General features: G+C 39.1%; 1 protein-coding gene across 1 annotated transcript in view; it reads left to right on the forward strand.

Annotated features, from left to right (window-relative positions):
- The window catches only part of KCNH5 (potassium voltage-gated channel subfamily H member 5), a 295802-nt gene that overhangs the window by 20611 nt on the left and 254271 nt on the right, over positions 1-20920 (forward strand). Inside the window, exons 2-3 of the mRNA XM_084792497.1 lie at positions 2835-2958; positions 20585-20691. Of these exons, the coding sequence (XP_084648623.1) occupies positions 2835-2958; positions 20585-20691 (231 nt within the window). The remainder of the gene's footprint in view (positions 1-2834; positions 2959-20584; positions 20692-20920) is intronic.

Below are 20920 nucleotides of genomic sequence, written 5' to 3' on the forward strand. Positions count from 1 at the left end.
ACTGTGCTCCAAAGTGCTCATAACCTTTTGTATTTATATCTAGGTCCAGGGGTCCCAGTTGTGCACCAGTGGGTTTAGGATTAGCACTTGTAGCTACTCTGGTGTGTGAGTGGTGGGATATCACTGCACTCTTCGTACTTTCTTCATGTCTTGTTGAGTGGGAACATATTGGCTGTGACATGCCATGAGACATCTGTTCAAATAATTTCCCAAACTTTCTTCATTGGGTTGTTTGGTCTTCTGTGGGAATTCTCTATATATTCTGGGTTGACTTCAGTCATCTGTATTGTGAATATTTCTTTTCTCCAGACTGTAGGTTTCCATTTTATTTACTCATCAGTATTCTTGGATGAGAAGTTGACTTGTATCTTGATTGTGGCCAGTTTATCAACACTTTCTTTTATGGTGATTGTTATGAGTTTTATATGATACACTTTTGTTTTTCTCAAGATTACTAAATTCCCTCCTGTGTTTCTTCCATCTTTTCTCCTTTTATGAATTTTCACTTTTGTTATGAGATCTATGGACTTTGACTCTTTAGCCTTATGTGACTTTCTGCTCAAGCACCCGATCTCAAGGTGGTGAGTTTAAAAATTGCCTCTGTTTTCTAAAGGATTTATCTTTCTTCAGTTTTTACCCATTTTTTGGTTACCATTGTTATCAAAAGCCATTTCTTATATATCCTCCTGTGCTTGATTTAGTATTTATTCTGCTAGATCATTTTGGTCGCTACTTTTGTACATTCTTTTTTTCCTCTATCTATCTGTCTATCTATCTATCTATCTATCTACCTATCTATCTATCTATCTATTCACTTTACATCTGGACCACAGCTCCCTCCCTTCTCCCCATCCAACCCTCCCACTTCCTTCCCCAGTTCCCTCCCTTTCTCAGAAAAGGAGAATCCCTCCATACCAACTCACCCCAACACATCAACTTGCATCCTCTTCCACTGAGGCCAGACAAGTCTGCCCAGCTCAGGGAAAGTGATCCAAAAGCAGGCAACTACATCCATGTCAAAAACAGCCCCCTTCTCCATTTGCTAGGGGACCCACATGGAGACCAAGCTGCCCATCAGCTGCATACGTTTAAGGGGCCTAGGTCCAGTCCATGTACTTCAGTTTCTTGGAGTCCCCACGGGCCTAGGTTAATTGACTCTGTTGGTCTTCTTGTGAAGTTCTTCTCCCCTCCCGGCCTCATTATCCTTCCCCCAACTCTTCCTCAAGATTCCCGGAGCTCCATTTAATGTTTGCCCATGTGTCTCAGCATCTGTTTCGAACCACTGCTGTTTGGAACCTCACCTAGGACAGTTCTTCTAGGCTCCTGTCATGTGTGTCTTTCTGGGTCTGGGTTACCTTACTCAGGATGGTATTCTCTAGTTCTATACATTTGCCTGCAAATTTCATTATTTCCTTGTTTTTAATAGCTGAGTAGTGTTTCATTTTGTAAGTGTACCACATTTTCTTTATTCATTCTTTGATTGAGAGACATCTGGGTTGTTTCCAGTTTCTGGCCACTACAAATAAAGCTGCTTTGAACATAGCTGAGCAAATGTCCTTGGGTATGGTGGAGCATCTATTGGGTATATACGGCCAGGAGTGGTATGGCCAAGTCTTGAGGTAGAATTTTTCCAAATTTTCTGAGAAAGTACCAGATTGATTTCCAAACTGGTCGTACAAGTTTGCACTCCCAGCACCAATGAAGGAGTGTTCCTCTTTCTCCACATCCTTGCCAGCATGTGCTGTCACTTGAGTTTTTGATCTTAGCCATTCTGATGGGTGTAAGATGGCTCTTAATATGCAAATTTGATAAAAAGAACACAGAGCATGTTCTTTTAACTTTTCTTCCATTCCAATATCTGATCCAAAGCCTCACCTTTCACATGGCAACTATCACTAAGTAAATGTTGAATTATAGTGTTGTTTTTAGGCAAACCAATTCCAAGTCAGGATTTCAAACCTGCCACTCTCAATTTAGTTTCTATTCTGAGATTCTACCCAAAGATGAGCCCAAAAGAGATGATTTTATAGTAGATTTTAAAAGTAGACTATTTCTTTTTACCTTTTTATTCTTTTAAAGATACTTAATTAAAATAGTTATCATCTACATGTTATTATTATTTGAATTAATTTTCACTTTATTATCATGAGACCATTAACATTGTTAAAGTTGCAGCCTGAAACTGCTGGATTTTCAACCAAGGTTAATACCCAAATGTACTTTTTTGAACTAATTTTATGCCCAGAACAAACCTATTTTTCTGTGTATAATAAAGCATCAGTTTCTTTTGTACAAAATACGTATATTTGCTGGTTTCTCTGTTGCATGTAGAAGTGATAGATTATTTTCAAAGGAGACTACTTAGTGATTTTTAAGATTAGATTAAAAATTTCAAGATCATAATATAGTGAACAAAGAACTTGTCCCATCAAATCATATTTATATTAATAGCATTCCTAGAGAGATGTATCAATTTGCCTCTGTTATACCACCAATATTGTCCATTTGTGGAAACATGATTCCATCCTCTTTTGATAAATTAAAACATGTTTAGTCTGACTACTCTCTACTCAGCAGATTCTTCTTCCATAAGATACCTGAATGCAGAAAGGTGCCACTCATTGTTTTCAGTGGGAATTTTGGTTTGTTATCTAAAGCTTGGGGTTATTGCAGATGCCATTGGTCATCATGTTTAGGGGCTTATGGCACACGTAGTATTGTTTGTCTTATAGCATACAACCATTGCATTTGTTCATCTTCTGAGATTGTCTTTTGATCACTCGAAAGACAAAAGTTGTTTGATAAAGCTAAGTAATTCTCTCTTTCTTCCTTAGAATCAAGTTTCTTACTGGGAAATGCCCAAATTGTGGACTGGCCTGTAGTTTATAGTAATGACGGTTTTTGTAAACTCTCTGGGTATCATCGAGCTGACGTAATGCAGAAAAGCAGCACTTGCAGGTAAGTGGTTAATACAACTCTGAGATATTTTCCAAATATGGACAGAATTCTGAGGGTGGCTGAGAGGTTTGTGTTTTACTCATGCTCATGACTGGGTGAAAATTATGTGAGAGAATTAAAAAAATTGTGAACAACAAATATGTTTTGTTTTGTTTGTTTGTTTTGTTTTATTTTGGTTATTTGAGACAGGATTTCTCTGTGTATCCCTGGTTGTCCTGGACTCAATTTGTAGATAAGGCTGGCCTCCAATTTAAAGAGATCTACCTGCCTCTGTCTCCCAAGTGCTGGGATTACAGGTGTGCACCACAGCGCCTGACACAAATATGTATTTTAAGAGCTGTTTCTGAAGAGCTTTGCAAAGGAAGAATTTTGATTGTATGTGTATTTATTTACTAATTAAAAAATTTTTTTTTGGTCACCTACAATGACCCAGGTGGAATGTGTACTGAGTGATCACAGGAGTAGTTAGTATGAGGGAGATGCTGATGACACCTCTGGAGCAATAAAATCATCCCTAACAAGATTGAAAACATGACTCAGCCAAGTGGAGCATGGTTCACAAGAATGTAAAGGCACGAGAATGAAGCCAACCAATTATTCTGAACCCATCACATGCCTCTATGGTGTTGGTATAGTCACCATAGCTGTTTGGTTTGTTTTATGTAAATAGATTCTGACATCTACAAGTTTAAGGATAATTATGATAAAAAAGTATCAGAAAAACCAACCAACCAACCAACCAACCAACCAACCAACCAACCCATATATAAGTAACTGATTTAGAATCTAAAACTTTCCCACCATATTTCAGTAAGGACAGATGGGACCCATCCTCCATCCCCGGCCACCACTTCAGTTTTCCTTTAAATTTCTCACTTAACTAAGTGTTGGAGTCAAATTATTTTGGAACTGAAAAATATCCTGACTTTTCTTTCTGGTTCAAGTTCTGTGAAAATATAGGTGGTGCTGTGTTAAGGGGTTTGCCCAGAGAAGCAGAGAGATTTCTGGTTTTTGTTCCCTACCCATTTATGCTGAGATGCAGTGTGTGTGTGTGTGTGTGTGTGTGTGTGTGTGTGTGTGTGTGTGTGTGTGTGTGTGTGATGTGTGTGAATGATCTGCATCTTCATGGAGTCCCTCCTGTGTCCCATATGTTTTTCCTATCCTATGATGCTTAATTTGGTAAATGTAGGTTTTTTTCTATAGGCAGATGCATAAACATGTTTGTGCATTGTATTTATGCATTTTTGTTGTCCTAAAGAGTTACTCTTTTCTTCATGTCACTAGTACCAGGAGTACCTTGAAAATAGAGATTCTACCATGCTTACTGAAAATTTTTTTACTTTGTCTCACATAATTTTATTTATTCATCTGTCTATATCTCCTATCTATTTATCTATCTATCATCTATGTATGCATCTATTATCTATGTATCTATCATCTATCTATCTATGCATCTACTATCTATCATCTATCTACCTTTATCATCTCTCTCTATGTATATATCTATCATCTAACTATCTATCTAATCTATTATCTATTTATCTATCTATATCTATGTATCTATCCATCATCTGTTATCTATGTAACTATTATCTATCTATCTATGTATCCACTATCTACCTATCTATCTATCTATTTATTATCTATCTATCTATCTATCTATCTATCTATCTATCTATCTATCTATCTATGTAATCTAGCTATTGTGTATATGTGCCATGTGTCATGGCATTAGTATTGAGGTCAAGGTACAACTTGTGGGAGTTGGTTCCCTCCTTCCACCTGGTAAGCTCTAGGAACTGGGCTCAGGTACTCAGGCTTAGCATTATGTGGCCTTCCCCACTGAGTCATCCCAGCCCACACTCACTTTCAAATGCGCTATTTACAGAACACAAAGTGCTTTGTTATCTATCTTTGTTAAATTATAGTGTTTTCTTTTGAAATAAACGTCAACATAGGTCTCCCATGCATCTGCAAAGCATGCTTTTATTTATGGCATTTCATATCAACTGTTAAAGAATTCCTGGACCTTTTAGATTATTTGGACTTTTCCATTGTGAATCATAGTGAGCATGTCTTCTTTTAAGTCTCCTCTGCCTCTCAGAGGCACACTTCAAAAAATGGCCAGGCTTTGAATAAACAGCCTTTACTCACTTATACACATAGGAAATGTACTTTGCTCATCTAAAGATGGCAGCCATTTAAGGCCCACACAGAGTGGCTGATGAATAAAGGGATGATACCCCAGCCCGGACAGCTTTTTTCAGAAGTATGATTTATGTAGATGCGGTTCTACTTTAGACTTTCTCTTTCCTCTTTAAAACAATAAACTCTATCCATTTAGAAGAATGAAGACCTAGAAACAATCAAAATATCTAGTTGTAGGAAATTTGCTTAAAAATATTAGGACAAAACCCCAACTTCCTATACCATATATGTTGAAAGCATAACAGTGGATAAAGCAAATAAAAATTTTATGACAGAAAACAAAACAAAACAAACAAACAAAAAACCCTCATGCTTATTAAAGAGGATCTGTGCCATGAGTAATTTTTTGTAACATGAAGATTTCTCTATTTCTTGAGTAATTTTGTAAAAATCTTTTGGGCATGAGATGCAAGAAGACAGTGGAAGGGAAGAAGAAAATTACACCCAGATTTAGAAACAGAAGGTCAGTGTTAAAGGTCCCTATGTTATAGTCAGCGATTCCACAATCAGTGAGTTCTATGGCAACCCACTGATCAGTGCCTTCATGCAATTAAGAGCTTTGAAAATAAATCGAATAATTTTTACTAATTTTTGGGTTTTTACAATTCTATTTTACTAATATTTAAAGTTAGCATACAAGGGAATGGGTTTCATTATGACATCTCCACAGATAGATGTCACTGCACTTGGTTCGCTATCTTCCTCTCCCACTGTCCTTCCTCCCCTCCCCAGCTCCTCCTCGCTGGTCCTCTTCTCCTGAGGCCATTCTTCCTCAGGCCTCATGTCACACCTGTTCTGTTATGCTCTCTTCTGTCATTGCTCTGTTAAATGTAATAAAAGAAGTAATGATGAAATAGGAATCTAGAAAGGAATAAAACGTAAAATCCCTTTCCAAAGATTGCAGTCTCTCAGGAGAATGGGTCTTGAAGCCATTGGCGGAAACAGTACAATATGTAAAATATAAATATGATGGGCATTTTAATGATTAATTTTATTCAAATGTGTGAGAATAAGAAACCAGTGACTAACAAATCAGTGAGCATTAGCTAGGATGCCATGTAGCAGAGAAGAGGAATAATTTATGATATATATGACATGGATTATTTGATTATTTGAATTAAAGACAATAGGATTAGAGTGACAATAATGTATATTTTAAAATATGACAATTAGGTCATATTTTTAAAATATTCAAGTGTGAATTGCTCTATAGTAATACTTAAAAACATAAAATTTATTTTTACAATTTCAAGATAGATTTATTTCTTCTTTTTATCTTTTCCTATTATTGTCCAATCTCTTTTCCACTGGGCAGAATCAAACTAAACAAATTCTAAGCTTGTTACAACACTGCCATTGCACTCTATTTTTCAGAAGTTTCATTTCATCTTCATCTTGTTCTCATCTTTTTTCCTGTGGTTATCTAGTATGTGTCCTGTGTGCCTTGCTGGTTCACTTTCCACTCATTTACTAAATATAGATCATTGGAATACAGTTGCTTCCTCTATATGTTCATTTTAAGAGCTTCTGGGTTGCACTGTGAAGCACTATTCATGATTTTGACTGTTTTATTCACCATTACGTTTCTGAGATGACTTTAAGCCTTTATATTACACATGCCACTTCATTTTGATTGATGATAGTTTTTAAAATTAATTTATTCAGATTAAAACTCAATTGTTATCCCATCACTTGTATCCTCCCATTCCTCCCTCCCTCCTGCTTTCACCCTATTCCCCTCCCCTAGGTCTATGACCAGGGGGGACCTCCTCCCCCACTATGTGGCCATAGGCTATCAAGTCTCATCTTGGTAGCCTGCCTATTCTTTCTTTGAGTGCCACCAGGTCTCCCCACCAATGGGAGGTTATCAAATACGGGGTACCAGAGTTCATGTCAAAGTCAGTCCCTGCTTTCCACATAACTGTGAGGAATGTCCAGTCCATTGAGTAGATAGAGTAGGTTCAATGTTTACTACTTTTATTGTCCTTGGTTAGTGCAGTAGTTTGAGCAGAACCCCTGGTCCCAGATCTACCTGTCACAGCGTTCTTGTAGGTTTCTAAGATCCTCTGGGTCCTTCTATTTCCCCATCTCCTATATTTCTCTTACCTAGAGTCCCAGTAGAATGTCCTCACATCTATCCCAATCTCCTGGTAAGTGAAGACTTTCATGGGACATGCCTTTTTGGCTAGTGCCCAATTATAAGTGAGTATATACCATGTGAGTCTTTCTGTTTCTGGGTTAACTCAGTCAGTATGATCATTTTCTAGTCCCATCCATTTGTCCACAAAGTTTTGGATTTCCTTGTTTTTAATAGTTGAGTAGTATTCCATAGTGTAAATGTACCACAGTTTCTTTATCCATTCTTCTACTGAGGGGCACTTAGGCTGTTTCCAGGTTCTGGCTATTATGAATAAGGCTGCTATGAACATGGTTGAGCAAATCTTCTTGTTGTGTGGTAGAGCATTTTCTGGGTATATTCCAAGGAGTGGAATAGCTGGGTCTTGAGGAAGCCCTATTCCCAGATTTCTGAGAAAGCACCAGATAGATTTCCAAAGTGGTTGTACCAGTCTGCATTCCTACCAGCAATGAAGGAGTGTTCCTCTTTCTCCACATCCTTGCCAGCATGTGGTGTCGCTTGAGTTTATTATCTTAGCCATTCTAATGGGTGTAAGATGGAATCTCAGAGTCATTTTGATTTGTATTTCTCTGATGACTAAAGACATTGAGCATTTCTTTAAGTGTTTCTCAGCCATTCGATATTCTTCTGTTGAGAATTCTCTGTTTAGTTCTGAGCCCCATTTCTCAATTGGGTTATTTGGTTTGGTGGTGTTTAATTTCTTGAGTTCTTTATATATTTTGGATATTAGACCTTTGTCAGATGTAGGGTTGGTGAAGATCTTTTCCCAGTCTGTAGGCTGTCGCTTTGTTCTGTTGACAGTGCCTCCTGCCTTATAGAAGCTTCTCAGCCTCATGAGATCCCATTTATTAATTGTTGACCTTAAGGCCTGGGCTGTTGGTGTTCTGTTCAGGAAGTTGTCTCCTGTGCCAATGTGTTCCAGGCTCTTCCCCACTTTTTCTTCTAACCGATTTAGTGTCTCTGGTTTTATGTTGAGGTCTTTAATCCACTTGGACTTGAGTTTTTTGCGTGGTGACAAATATCGGTCTAATTGCATTTTTCTACATGTAGACATCCAGTTAGACCAGCACCATTTGTTGAAGATGCTATCCTTTTTCCACTGAATAGATTTGGCTTCTTTGTGATTGATGATAGTTGAAGGCTGATTGTCACCAGCCTTCCTTGTACTTATCTACTCTGTCCATGGCACTTGCCTTCCCGTACATTACGCCTCAAACAAGATGGAGATGAGCTACCTTACATACATCACAGCCTTCTATGAGAAATACTTCGCCTCTGATCCAGAAAGTGTATGGGCTGAGGCAGTATCTATAACACGTGCAAATTCTGTGTGGGATCACGCCCACTAGTGTCCAGAGAGCCCTTCTAGCTTCACCGTTTCCAACCACGGCTGAGGCTTCTGGTTTTCTGCTTCCTTGCTGTGTCATAGTACACAAGGTACTATCTTACTTATGTTTTTGGTGAAGTAAAATAAAAAGATATTCTATGATGTGCCAAGATTCTGAGGAATTTTCATTTTATTTTATTTTTTAATCCAGTAATTGAATTTCTATTTATTTATTTATTTATTTATTTATTTATTTATTTAATCTCTTTATAGCCTGATACCAGTAGTAATTGAAATTCTAAGCCTGGCTTACTGTTTTCTGTATGTTGGTAGACACAGAAAGTGTTGGTTGTTCAAAGGACGACAGGTTTTAAGGAAAGGCATTCAAAGTCTGTTATCATGAGTTAGGTGAGAACTATACACCCTTCTGCTTTTCATTAGTCTGAAATTTTGGGAGAATCTGTTCTGCTTTTGTTTCTTGGATAGTGGTGTGGAAGAGAAATTATATAGGTTAGGTAGGGGGTCTTGAGGAGCAAACAGACGCTTTAAAATATATCCCTGCTCATTGGAAGACCGTTCTCAATTCCTTACCCAAGTCATCAAATTAGATATCAAAGTAGAAATGTTAAGAGGTGCTGCACCATGAGACTTCACCACAAGTTTTAGCCACAGTAGAGTGCAGAAGACACAATGGATGGAAGTCAGTAGATTCCGTTTCGCTGATGCTTCTGTTTCTCATGTGGCCACAGAGGAAAACTGTAGGAGAGAAGACAGATGCCCTGGCAACACCAAACTCCCATGGTTAGGGGCCTCCAGTACTATTTTTATTTCCTTTAATTGCATGCCATGGATCTATCATTAATGTCTTTATCTAAATCCTTTTAAGATCATATAAATAAATGGGTAGTAAGAACCTTTTGGTTAGGATCTACTCTATAAAGCAATGCCTTTGAATTATTTTTTAAAATTACTTCTTTCAGATTCCAAAGATGATGGTTTTCTCTGAGTTTTCAGCTCCCCCTCTTGGCTCTCTCTCAGGGCTCCTTCCTTCTTCCTCTTTGACCACACATCTCAGTTTATGCTCTCACCCCTCACCTTTCTAACGATTCTACTGTTGCTATCATTCCCATGATGAGCCCCATGCTTAGCAACAGCATAACTCCCTCTGTGCTGGTTCTTTGATGAAGCATTTGCTGGCCTGTGAATCACAGCCTGTGTCTATATTGTCGTTTATGAGTATATGCTTGTGGTGCATCCATCTAGGCCCATTGCTGGCCAATGGAAAAGCAAGGTGGGTTAATGGTGATTATGATTAGGTTATTTATTCATTTATTTTTAGCATTACACAGTTCTTTTCTCTGTTGGAAGTCTATCAACTTTACAGCTATCTTGGTTGTTAAAAATAATGAGGACTGCTTATGAGATTTCTATGGGAGAAGACAAAAATGCAAGAGTAAAGAAACCCTGCCATGAGCCAAAGCCACATTTTTCTTTTTCTTTTTAAATTTTATTTTATTAATTTATTCATATTACATCTCAATAGTTATCCCCTCCCTTGTATCCTCCCATTCCTCCCTCCCTCCCATTTCCCCCTTACTCCCCTCCCCTATGACTGTGACTGAGGAGGACTTCCTCCCCCTGTATATGCTCATAGGGTATCAAGTCTCTTCTTGGTAGCCTGCTATCCTTTCTCTGAGTGCCACCAGGTCTCCCCATTCAGGGGACATGGTCAAATATGGGGCACCAGAGTATGTATGAAAGTCAGACCCCATTTTCCACTCAACTGTGGAGAATGTCCTGTCCATTGGCTAGATCTGTGTAAGGTTTCAAAGTTTACTGTGTATATTGTCCTTGGCTGGTACCATAGTTTGAACAGGACCCCTAGGCCCAGATCTGCCCATCATAATGTTCTTGTAGGTTTCTAGGACCCTCTGGATCCTTCTATTTCCCCATTCTCCTATGCTTCTCTCACCTAGAGTCCCAATAGGATGTCCTCTTCTCTGTCCCACTTTCCTGGTAAGTGAGGACTTTCATGGGACATGCCCCTTGGGCTAGTGTCCAGATATAAGTGAGTATATACCATTTGACTCTTTCTGCTTCTGGGTTAACTCACTCATTATGATCATTTCTAGTTCAATCTAATTGTCCATAAATTTTGGGAATTCCTTGTTTTTAATAGTTGAGTACTATTCCATAGTGTAAATGTACCACAGTTTCTTTATCCATTCTTCTACTGAGGGACACTTAGGCTTTTTCCATGTTCTGGCTATTATGAATAAGGCTGCTATGAACATGGTTGAGCAAATGTTCTTGTTGTGTGCTGGAGCATCTTCTGGGTATATTCCAAGGAGTGAAATAGCTGGGTCTTGAGGAAGCCCTATTCCCAGTTTTCTGAGAAAGCGCCAGATAGATTTCCAAAGTGGCTGTACTAGTTTGCATTTCCACCATCAATGAGGGAGCGTTCTTGTCTCTCCACATCCTTGCCAGCATTTGGTACACTTGAATTTTTGATCTTAGCCATTCTGATGGGTGTAAGATGGAATCTCTGTAGTCTTGATTTGCATTTCTCTGATGACTAACGAGGCTGAGAATTTTTTTAAATGTTTCTCGGCCATTCGATATTCCTTTGTTGAGGATTCTCTGTTTAGCTCTGAGCCCCATTTCTCAATTGGGTTATTTGGTTTGGTGGTGTTTAATTTCTTGAATTCTTTATATATTTTGGATACTAGACCTTTGTCAAATGTAGGGTTGGTGAAGATCTTTTCCCAGTCTGTAGGCTGTCGCTTTGTTCTGTGGACAGTGTCTCCTGCCTTACAGAAGCTTCTCAGCCTCATGAGGTCCCATTTATTAAATGTTGACCTTAAGGCCTGGGCTGTTGGTGTTGTTCAGGAAGTTGTCTCCTGTGCCAATATGTTCCAGGCTCTTCCCTACTTTTTTCTTCTAACTGATTTAGTGTCTCTGGTTTTATGTTGAGGTCTTTAATCCACTTGGACTTGAGTTTTGTGCATGGTGACAAATATGGATCCAATTTCATTTTTCTACATGTAGACATCCAGTTAGACCAGCACCATTTGTCGAAGATGCTATCCTTTTTCCTTTGAATAGATTTGACTTCTTTGTCAAAAATGAAGTGACCATATGTGTGTGGATTCATATCTGGGTCTTTGATTCGATTCCACTGATCAACCAGCCTATTCTGTGCCGGTACCATGATGTTTTAATTACTATTGATTTTTAGTACAGCTTGAGATCAGGTATGGAGATTCCTCTAGAGGATCTTTTATTGTTTAAGATTGTTTTAGCTATTCTGTTTTTGTTTGTTTGTTTGTTTGTTTTTTCATATGAAGTTCAGCATTGAACTTTCAATGTCTTGAAACAATTGTGTAGGTATTTTGATAGGGATTGAATTGAATCTGGAGATTGCTTTTGGTAGGATGGCCATTTTTCCTATGTTAATTCCTCCGATCCATGAGCAAGGAAGATCATTCCATCTTCTAATGTCATCTTCAATCTCTTTCTTCAGAGTTTTGAAAATTTTCTCAAACAAGTCCTTCACTTGCTTGGTTAGAGTAACTCCTAAATATTTTATATTGCTTGTGACTAACTGAAGGGTGTAGTTTTCCTAGTTTCTTCCTCTGCATGCTTGTCATTTGTATATAGGAAGGCTACAGACTTTTTTGAGTTAATTTTGTATCCAGCCAATTTGCTGAAGGTGTTTATCAGCTGTAGTAGTTCTCTGGTGAAATTTTGAGGGTCACTTATGTACGCTATCATATCATCTGCAAATAGGGATAATTTGACTTCCTCCTTTCCCATTTGGATACCCTTGATCTCCTTTTGTTGTCTTATTGCTCTGGCTAGAACTTCCAGTACTATATTGAAGAGATATGGAGAGAGTGGGCAGCTTTGCCTTGTTCCTGATTTTAGAGGAATTTCCTTAAGTATCTCACCATTTAATTTGATTTTGGCTATTGGCTTGCTGTAAATAGCCTTTATCATGTTGAGGTATGTGCCTGTATCCCTGACCTCTCCAAAACTTTAAACATGAATGGGTGTTGGATTTTATCAAATGCTTTCTCTGCATCTAATGAGATGATCATGTGGTTTTTTAAAATTTTGTTTGTTTATATGGTGGATTACATTGGAGTTGTCTTTATGCTTCCACTCACAAGCACTAGTCCAGTTGTGTTCTAGCCATCATGAGACCTGCCATAATTCATGTTTCATGTGCAGTATCCCTTTAATCTTTGCCGTTGAGCTACATACCACTGCCATCATTTTACTGATGAGTAAACTAAGGTCAGAGAGGAGAGGTCTGATGATGTGCTTGTCAAGTACAGTTTGCAGCTGGCTCTCTAAGTGCAAGGGTCTTCTGATGTATCATGGGCTCTGAGTACCATAGGAGAGATGGGTCACTGTGGTGAAACTAATTCCATTTTTCTCCCTAATGAAATAAAGTAGAAGTCAGTTGTAATTCCTAAAGGGCAGATTAGCAGTCTATATGAACAGAAGTTATATAGCATAATTGCTACTTCTAAAATATGAGTCCCTTCTAATTCCATTAACCATTCAATGACTGCATTGGGTTTTGGTCACCTTAAGTAAGGGCTTGAGAAATTTTAATAAAACAATCAACATTTGCAAGTAAAATGAGCAAGCACACAAACATGCCCTTTCTACATAGCAGTGTAGCATTGCCTATTTATCAGTATGATTTGGGTAGTCTTGATCAGAAAAAATGTAAATAAAGCATTGCAATTTATTATAATTTATTAAATATTATTTATTAAATATTTATTTATTTAAATAAAATAGCCATTGTGATTGGAATGAAAGGATAGTTAATCACTTTTTTATTTAAATTTCTGACAGCTAGTGATGTTAAACCTTTATTTTTCTTCACATAGCAGAGGAACCTTTTCCATTTCTTTGCTTGAAAAATGTCTAATTCAGGTTATTGGTTCATTTCCAATTGTATTTAATTTTTGGTTGAGCCTTTTAAATTCTTTATAGTCTGAATGTAATCCATTGTCAGACGAAAGCCTACCAGATTCTGTAGCTCTCATCATGCTGTTGGCTTGCAGGAGCTTTTCTACTTTTATTCTTGTTGTCTGTGCCTTACAGAGCCTCACTCTGGCCATTGGCAGGACTAAGGTCTTCAAGTCTTTCTGCTCTCTCTCTCCCTCTCTCTCTCTCTCTCTCTCTCTCTCTCTCTCTCTCTCTCTCTCTGTGTGTGTGTGTGTGTGTGTGTGTTTATGGGCAGGTGAAGTCAGTGTATAATAGTTAGTATGTTTGTTGATGTTCATCGCTGAGACAATGATAACAGTGAAAGTTATTCTGTGAAGCTTAACACCAAAAGCCACATACTGGAAGACCATGTTCTATCTGTTGTTCATGAGGGTCCAGTGTGCACCCCCATTCTCGCACACACCCGAGATCATGAAGGCAGCAAGAGTCCATGGAAAAATAGAACCCTGTCCTCTGCCATGCTGCTGGTTAGTAGGAATTCTTGGGTGATTTTTCAGTCATTGGAAATAAACATCAAAGCATTAAACAGGTTCGGGGAGGTTCGCTCTTCATTCTTCATACATTAAACTACTTAGTCACCAGTTCAAAGCTGCTCTCTCTGTGCTGGGTACTGGGCAAGATGTTATAGGAATGGAAGTCCAGGAATAAGAAAAGGTTGTGAAAGAAATCCAAGGATGGGGCTTTTGGGGAGTTAGTCACTGTCTGCTCTGTCTTCTAATTGTTTCACAGTCTTTTAATCCTATTTTTCTGTTGATTTTGGCTATAAGCTTAGAGAAAGGAATGGAGTTTCACTCTTCTACACATGGACATTGTTTATCCAGGATCGTTTATCGTGTATATTCTATGTTCTCCAAGGTATTTTTGTTTGTTTGATTGATTGTGTGTGTGTGTACATTTGAGTGAGTGTATGTGTGTGCATATGCCTAAGTGAGTATGTCATATGTGTGAATGTATGTGGATGTGCCTGAGTGAATGTGTGTGCATTTGTGAGTGTGTATGTGAATGTGCATGTGTGTATGTGCCTCAGTGAGTGAGTGATGGTGTAAATGTGTATGTGTGTGTGTGCCTGAGTGAGTGAGTGTATGTGAGTGCATGTACCTGAGTGAGAATGTTATGTGTGTGAGTGAGAGCAAGTGTGTGTGGATGTGCCTGAGTGAATGTGTGTGTGCATGTGAATGTGCATGTATATGTGTGTGCATGTGCCTCAGTGAGTGAGGGTGTGTGTGTGTGTGTGTGTGTGTGTGTGTGTGTGTGTGCACTCTTTGGAGTAGACATTAGCTACAGATACGTGGGCTTACTTCTGGAGTCTCTATTTTGCTCTCCTGGTCTGCATATCAGGATTTATGCAGCACCCAGGCTATTTTGGCGACTACAGCTGCCTCGTAGTTAGTGTGTATTGCAATCGGCTCCAGATTTTAATTTTTAAAATTCTCATGATGCTTATAATCATTTGGGATATTATGTGCTTTCTTATGAAGTGGAGGACTTTTTTCCTTCTGTGAAGAATGACAGTGGTATTGTGGTAGAAGCTACAAGAAGGTTTTAAATTTTGTTGAGTAACATGGACATTCCAGCAATATTAATTGTTTTAATCCACACACATGTAAGATTGTGTGTGTGTGTGTGTGTGTGTGTGTGTGTGTATGTGTGTGTGTGTGTGTGTGTGTGTGTGTGTGTGTGTGTGTGTGTATCTTTCTATTATCCTTTATCAGCTTTTTGCAGTTTTCATTGTAGAGGTCACTTACTCCCTGATATTAATTTGTTCCCAATTACAAATGGGCTTGCTTTATGATTCCTTTCTTAGCAAGGTCATTATGGTTCATAAAAATGCTATGGATATTTTTTGTTATCAGTTTGGTGTCCTGAAACTATCAAATTTGGCTCCCAGACCTGATAAGTCTTCTGATGGGGTCTTTAAGTTATGGTTTACAGAGTGATCTGACTTTCTTTCTACTTGGATGCCATGTTTTCTTCCTTTGGTCTAATTGCTCTGCCTGTTGGTATATTGCTATACTTGGTGGACTGTGTGTGGTGCAACTATTATCTAGACCTTACTGGAAACAGTCTCAATGTCTCCCTCCCTACTCACCATGACAGTGCTCTGGGATCATCCTAGGTGGTCTTTTTATGTTGCCTTCATTTGTTCCATCCCCCTGTTTGTCTCTGATACTTCCTTGGTGAATGTTTGTGGGAGCTGGATGACCTGACTGTCGATGAAAATGGGATGTGGATATCCACAACTATCACTAGGTTGTAGTCCATTTCATCGTTTAGATATAACAGTATTTTCTTTGTAATATTGAGTATTTTATTCTATTTTTTGAGACAGGGTTACTCTAGGTAGTCCTGGCTGACTTTGAACTTGTTATGTGTACCACACTAGCTTAGAACTTAGAAAAATCAGCTTGCCCCTGCCTCCTTAGGGCTGGATTAAATGTGTGTGCCATCATACTCGGCCTTAAAATGAAGTATTCTTGCATTAGTTAGATACACATGTTACATTCCCCATTGAGTAGATTCCATTCATTAGCACACAGCTACCACCTCTCTGTGCTTGTCTAAGCAGAGCCATTCTTTCTTACCTGTGTCCATCCCCGCCTGTGTCTGTGTATGCTCAAGGATGCTCGAAGTGCGTCCTGCTTGTAAACAGCATATTGTTGGGTCATTCAGCTGAAATTTATTTTCTGCGGGGCTCCTAAATGCGTTTGCAGCCAAGGTTATTAGTGTTATGTATAAGAACTATTTGTGTCATTTTGTTCATTTTCTGGTTTCAGATAGCCACATTCTAGTCCTTGGCTCTGCACTTTATCGGTGAGATCCGATTTTTTTTTTAATTGTAACTGGTCTTCTAGAGGGTTTTCACTCTTTTGAATCTTTTCACAGTGGTAGCTATTGTCCTCTTGTTCTTTGTCTTTCAGGTATGGCTTCCTTTGAGCATTATTTCACTCAGGCTCCTCTCGTGATGATGGATTCCCTAATCTTTGCCTTGGACTTTCGTCTTGTATAGTCTTTAGCTCTCCTTCACTCCTCCGTGGCATTTCTCAGCGCAATACTCTAAGTTAGCCATCTTTCCCCCTTCTATAGCTCTTTAATATGGTGTCGTATCCCCTTGTAGCCTATTAGTTTTCTACTGAGAAATCTCCCATAAAGTTAATGGCAGTGACTTTAAATGTAAATGGATGTTTTTTTATTTTATTTTATTTTTTTAGAATTTGGAAGTTTGGCTATGAAATGCAATGATGAAGACATGTTTGAGTAAAATCTACTTGGGGTCTTTTTGGCTTTCTGTGCCTCCTCTGTGTCTGTATCACTCCAAGATTAAGGAAGTTACCAGCTGTTTTTTTTTTTTTGTCACTATGGAAGTTTCATTTTCTGCTTTCTTTATTCAGATAACGTTGGTTTCATGTAGTCCAGCACAGCTTTGAGCTCACCTTGTAGCCAAGTATGACCTTGAACTTTCTGTTTCTGCCTTCCGGTCCTGGAATTCCAGACATGTGCCACTGTGTCCTGTTTTATGCAGTGCTGGGAGATCAAACCTAGAGCATTGTCCGTTCTAGGGACACACTCTACATTCCCCGTCCCTAGTATAAAGATTATCTAAGAACAAAAATTACCATATTCTTGAGCTATGTCACTCCCGGATATGCACCCAGAGGACTCTCAGCGCCACCACTGAGATGCCTGCCCATCCGTGGGCATTGCTGCACCATTCACAATAGCTGAGCAGTGAAACTAGCCTTAGTGTCTAGATGAATGGGTAAGGAAAATACAGTGCTTATACTCAATGGTATCTTAGTCAGCCGCAAAGAGAAATGAAATCATGGCATATTCAGGAAGACGGATGGAACTGGGACCCATTTGTTATGTGAATAGGTTTTCTGTGCTACACTCCCTTTCCTTACCTCTTGGAAGCCTCGTAATTTGAACATTTGTTCAGTTACACATGTCTCATAAGTCTTGGAAACTTCCTTTGTTCCTTCTAATGATTTTTCTTTTATTTCTTCAGTGTAACAGTGGTACTTCAAAAGGTCTGTCACGAAGTTCAGACTTTTTCTGCTTGATCAGGCTTGTTGTTGAGGCTCTTATTCATATCTTTTATTTGACTTATTTCATTATTCAGGTCCACGGTTTATAGTTGGTTCCTTTTGATGGTCTCTCTTGTTGCTGAATTTCTTATTCATTTCATTAATTGATTTCCCTGGTTCACAGAATTATTTAAATTATCTCATATGTCATTGGATGCCCTTGGGATCATTCTTTTGAATTCTTGCTCAAGCATTTTGCCTATTTCTCTTTCTCTGGAGTCTTGTTGCAGAATAATTGTGTTCTTTTAAGTCTATCATGTTACCTTACTTTTTCATACTTCATGTTTCCTTATGTTGATATATGCATTTCTGGTGGATCAGTTGCCTCTACTATGGAGTGACTTTCCTATTTGAAGAATTTCTTTTGACTCTGTGTCTTAGGGTGTCTACTTAGTGGGCTGTATTGGTTTTGGTTCAAGTTGACCACTTCAATTGTACTCTATGGCAATGACTTCAGGTCATAGAAAGCAGGCTCATAAAGCCTGCGGCTCTCTGCAAGGGTATCAGGCAGGGCTATTCTAGAGGCCTAGGTGGGTGTGGTACACAGCAGTGGGGGAAGAGTGCTTATGTAGTGGGCTCAGGCCAGCATAATGCAGCACACACACAAAATGTAAGGACTGGGTGCCAATTTCAGTGGATCATGTTCCAATGAAGCCGGGCTAGAGGGTCCCTAGGCATGGGTTGTATGGTTCCCATGGTAGAGTGGGACGTGCTCATGCGTAGTGCAGAGAGCATCTGTTAAGTCCACAGTAATGCTGTGTAGGTGGAGCCACCCTAAAGTCCTGAGGCGGAAGCCAGGTAAGGGGAAGGTAGGTGATGGGCAGCAACAGCCCAGGTAGGAAAAGAGTGTACTTCATGAGCTCCTGTCTGTCTACAACAGTGTAATTGCAGGCCCTCACCTATGACTCAGCAAGGTTGCAGGATTGCACATCAGCAAAAATTCAGGGTGCCAGTGTGAGCTGTTAGGGGTCTCCTGTATATATTTTCATTGTGGTAGAACTTTCCAAGTAACAAACTGGCCTTAACTTGGGTAATGGGGGCAGTTGATAGAAGGCTTTGATCCCTTCTTTACTCAACTGCCTGCCTTCGTGCCCCACTCTGCGTGCCAGAGCTCTCCCGTGAACACCTTGTTTGAGTAGTAGCCTTTCTCCCCTCCCTTCATCCCTTTCTTTCTCTGTAGTCACTTCTGTTGCCACCAGTCAGTCATCTTGCCATAGGGGCCCTTCCACCATTAGCAGTGGAAAGCTTTTATGGCATGCAGATGCTCACTCCTTAATCCTATGTTTACATTGCATGTTCTAGCCATATCAAAACCACATATCTACCCCGGACATCAGCCTTGGAATTCTGCTACGGGACACACATATTTCTGAGGCACTTTCCTTGCTTATGTTGATGGAAAGCTGGGAAATATCTCAACTGGCACCAGCAGCAGCGCCCCTTGGTTCCTTCTATACCTTCACTTATTTTCAGTTGCTCATAATTATTGTCCTCCATTTCTCTGGTGGGAATTTAGTGTTCGTCAACTAGTCTCTACTTCCTGTTGTCCATTTTTAAGAAATCCTGTATGGGAGTATCACGGGAGACAAGAAGGCAGGTCAGCTACGTGCTCCACCATCTGTGTGAACTAAGTAACCGGTGCAGTCGCTGATACTGACGGACTCTGAAGGACGGGATGTGACTGCTTGTGGCTCTAGGTTGGCAGCTATTATTCGTGACAATCCCCTTTTATCTTCGGAGGATGTGTTCCAGGATCAGAACATTCTGGAAGTAGTGATGGTGCAAACGCTGCGCACCCTGCTTTCTCCTGTACATAGAACCCATAGCTAATGCTTCATTCACAAATTAGGAAGAGTGAGAGATTTGCAATAGTAATAATCACAAAGAGCAGCTGTGGTGATGCATTGTAATAGGATGTGACCACTCTCAAAAATATCTTTTTTTAATTTGTACTTTTAGTTTTCTACTAAAGAAACATTTTATTACTACTTCTCTTTGAAAAAACATATAAATTTCTGTAGTCACAATTATTGTAGTTTGGGACTGTTGATTAAGAAAAATATTGGTTGCTGGAACATACACACTGTCAAACTAAAGTGGCTGATCTTCTAACCGAGACAGTGCATTAGGCACTCATAGGGTAGACTGTAGAGTGTGTTGGACTCATCTGGAGTTTGGATTCCCTGAGCAGGGGGTGAGGTCCACGTCTCTGGGGCACAGATGGTGATGGAGCATGATGGCAAAAGCTTTCTTTCATCACGCTGTTTAGAAGGACACATAAGTTTAAACTTCTGACTTGTGAATTCTAGAATTTGTAATTTAGTAGTTTTTGGGTCATGCTTGACCCTTTGAAAGCCAAGAAAGTGAAACAAGGGATAAGGGGTCTGGCTGTACCAGTGGATTTCAGTGGCTCGTATGTTTTGCAGTCACAGACAACACACCGTGCTAGCTGAGATCTGCACGGTGCAGGTGTGTGACATGTTTAACAGAACCATGGTAACTGAGCTGTGTGCACATAGAAACTAGTTATAGTCCGGAACTACTCTGCCTCTCTGTTTCACCAGACAAGTGAAGTCACTTCTAAAGCTAACTGTCAGCAAGAAGTTTCAGCAGCAGCGATTAAAACACGGTTTAACATTTTACTACCTCTACGTATCCTACCACACATTGGAAACTTCTAATGTACTTAATAAATCTTGGTGAAATAATGGCTTACATAGCTTATCTCATTGTGTGGGGACATCTTTTTAGGCAAAATGAAATATGTAATCATAGATAATGGAGTGACATAATAGTTAAAAAGTGACACAAAAATGAAATGGACTTTTTGTTTTCTTCCAGTTTTATGTATGGAGAATTGACTGACAAGAAGACCATTGAGAAAGTCAGGCAGACTTTTGACAACTACGAGTCAAACTGTTTTGAAGTTCTTCTGTACAAAAAAAACCGTAGGTATTTCTGTTACCAATAAGAAGACCTAGGTCTTTCTAAATGTTATAGTTCAGGAAACTGTGGCTAAGCAACAAGGTAGAGAAGATACAATATTTTATTACTGCTCTTGGTGTAGAGGGGAGAGGTTGTTGGTGAAATTAGATTAAAAATTAATAACAATCTTACCTATGAAAAGATCCTCTCCAACAATAAAAACAAATGTGATATATTTCATTTTACTTTTAC

Source organism: Acomys minous, assembly GCF_964271855.1.
Source record: "Acomys minous genome assembly, chromosome: 8".
Taxonomy (NCBI): domain Eukaryota; kingdom Metazoa; phylum Chordata; class Mammalia; order Rodentia; family Muridae; genus Acomys; species Acomys minous.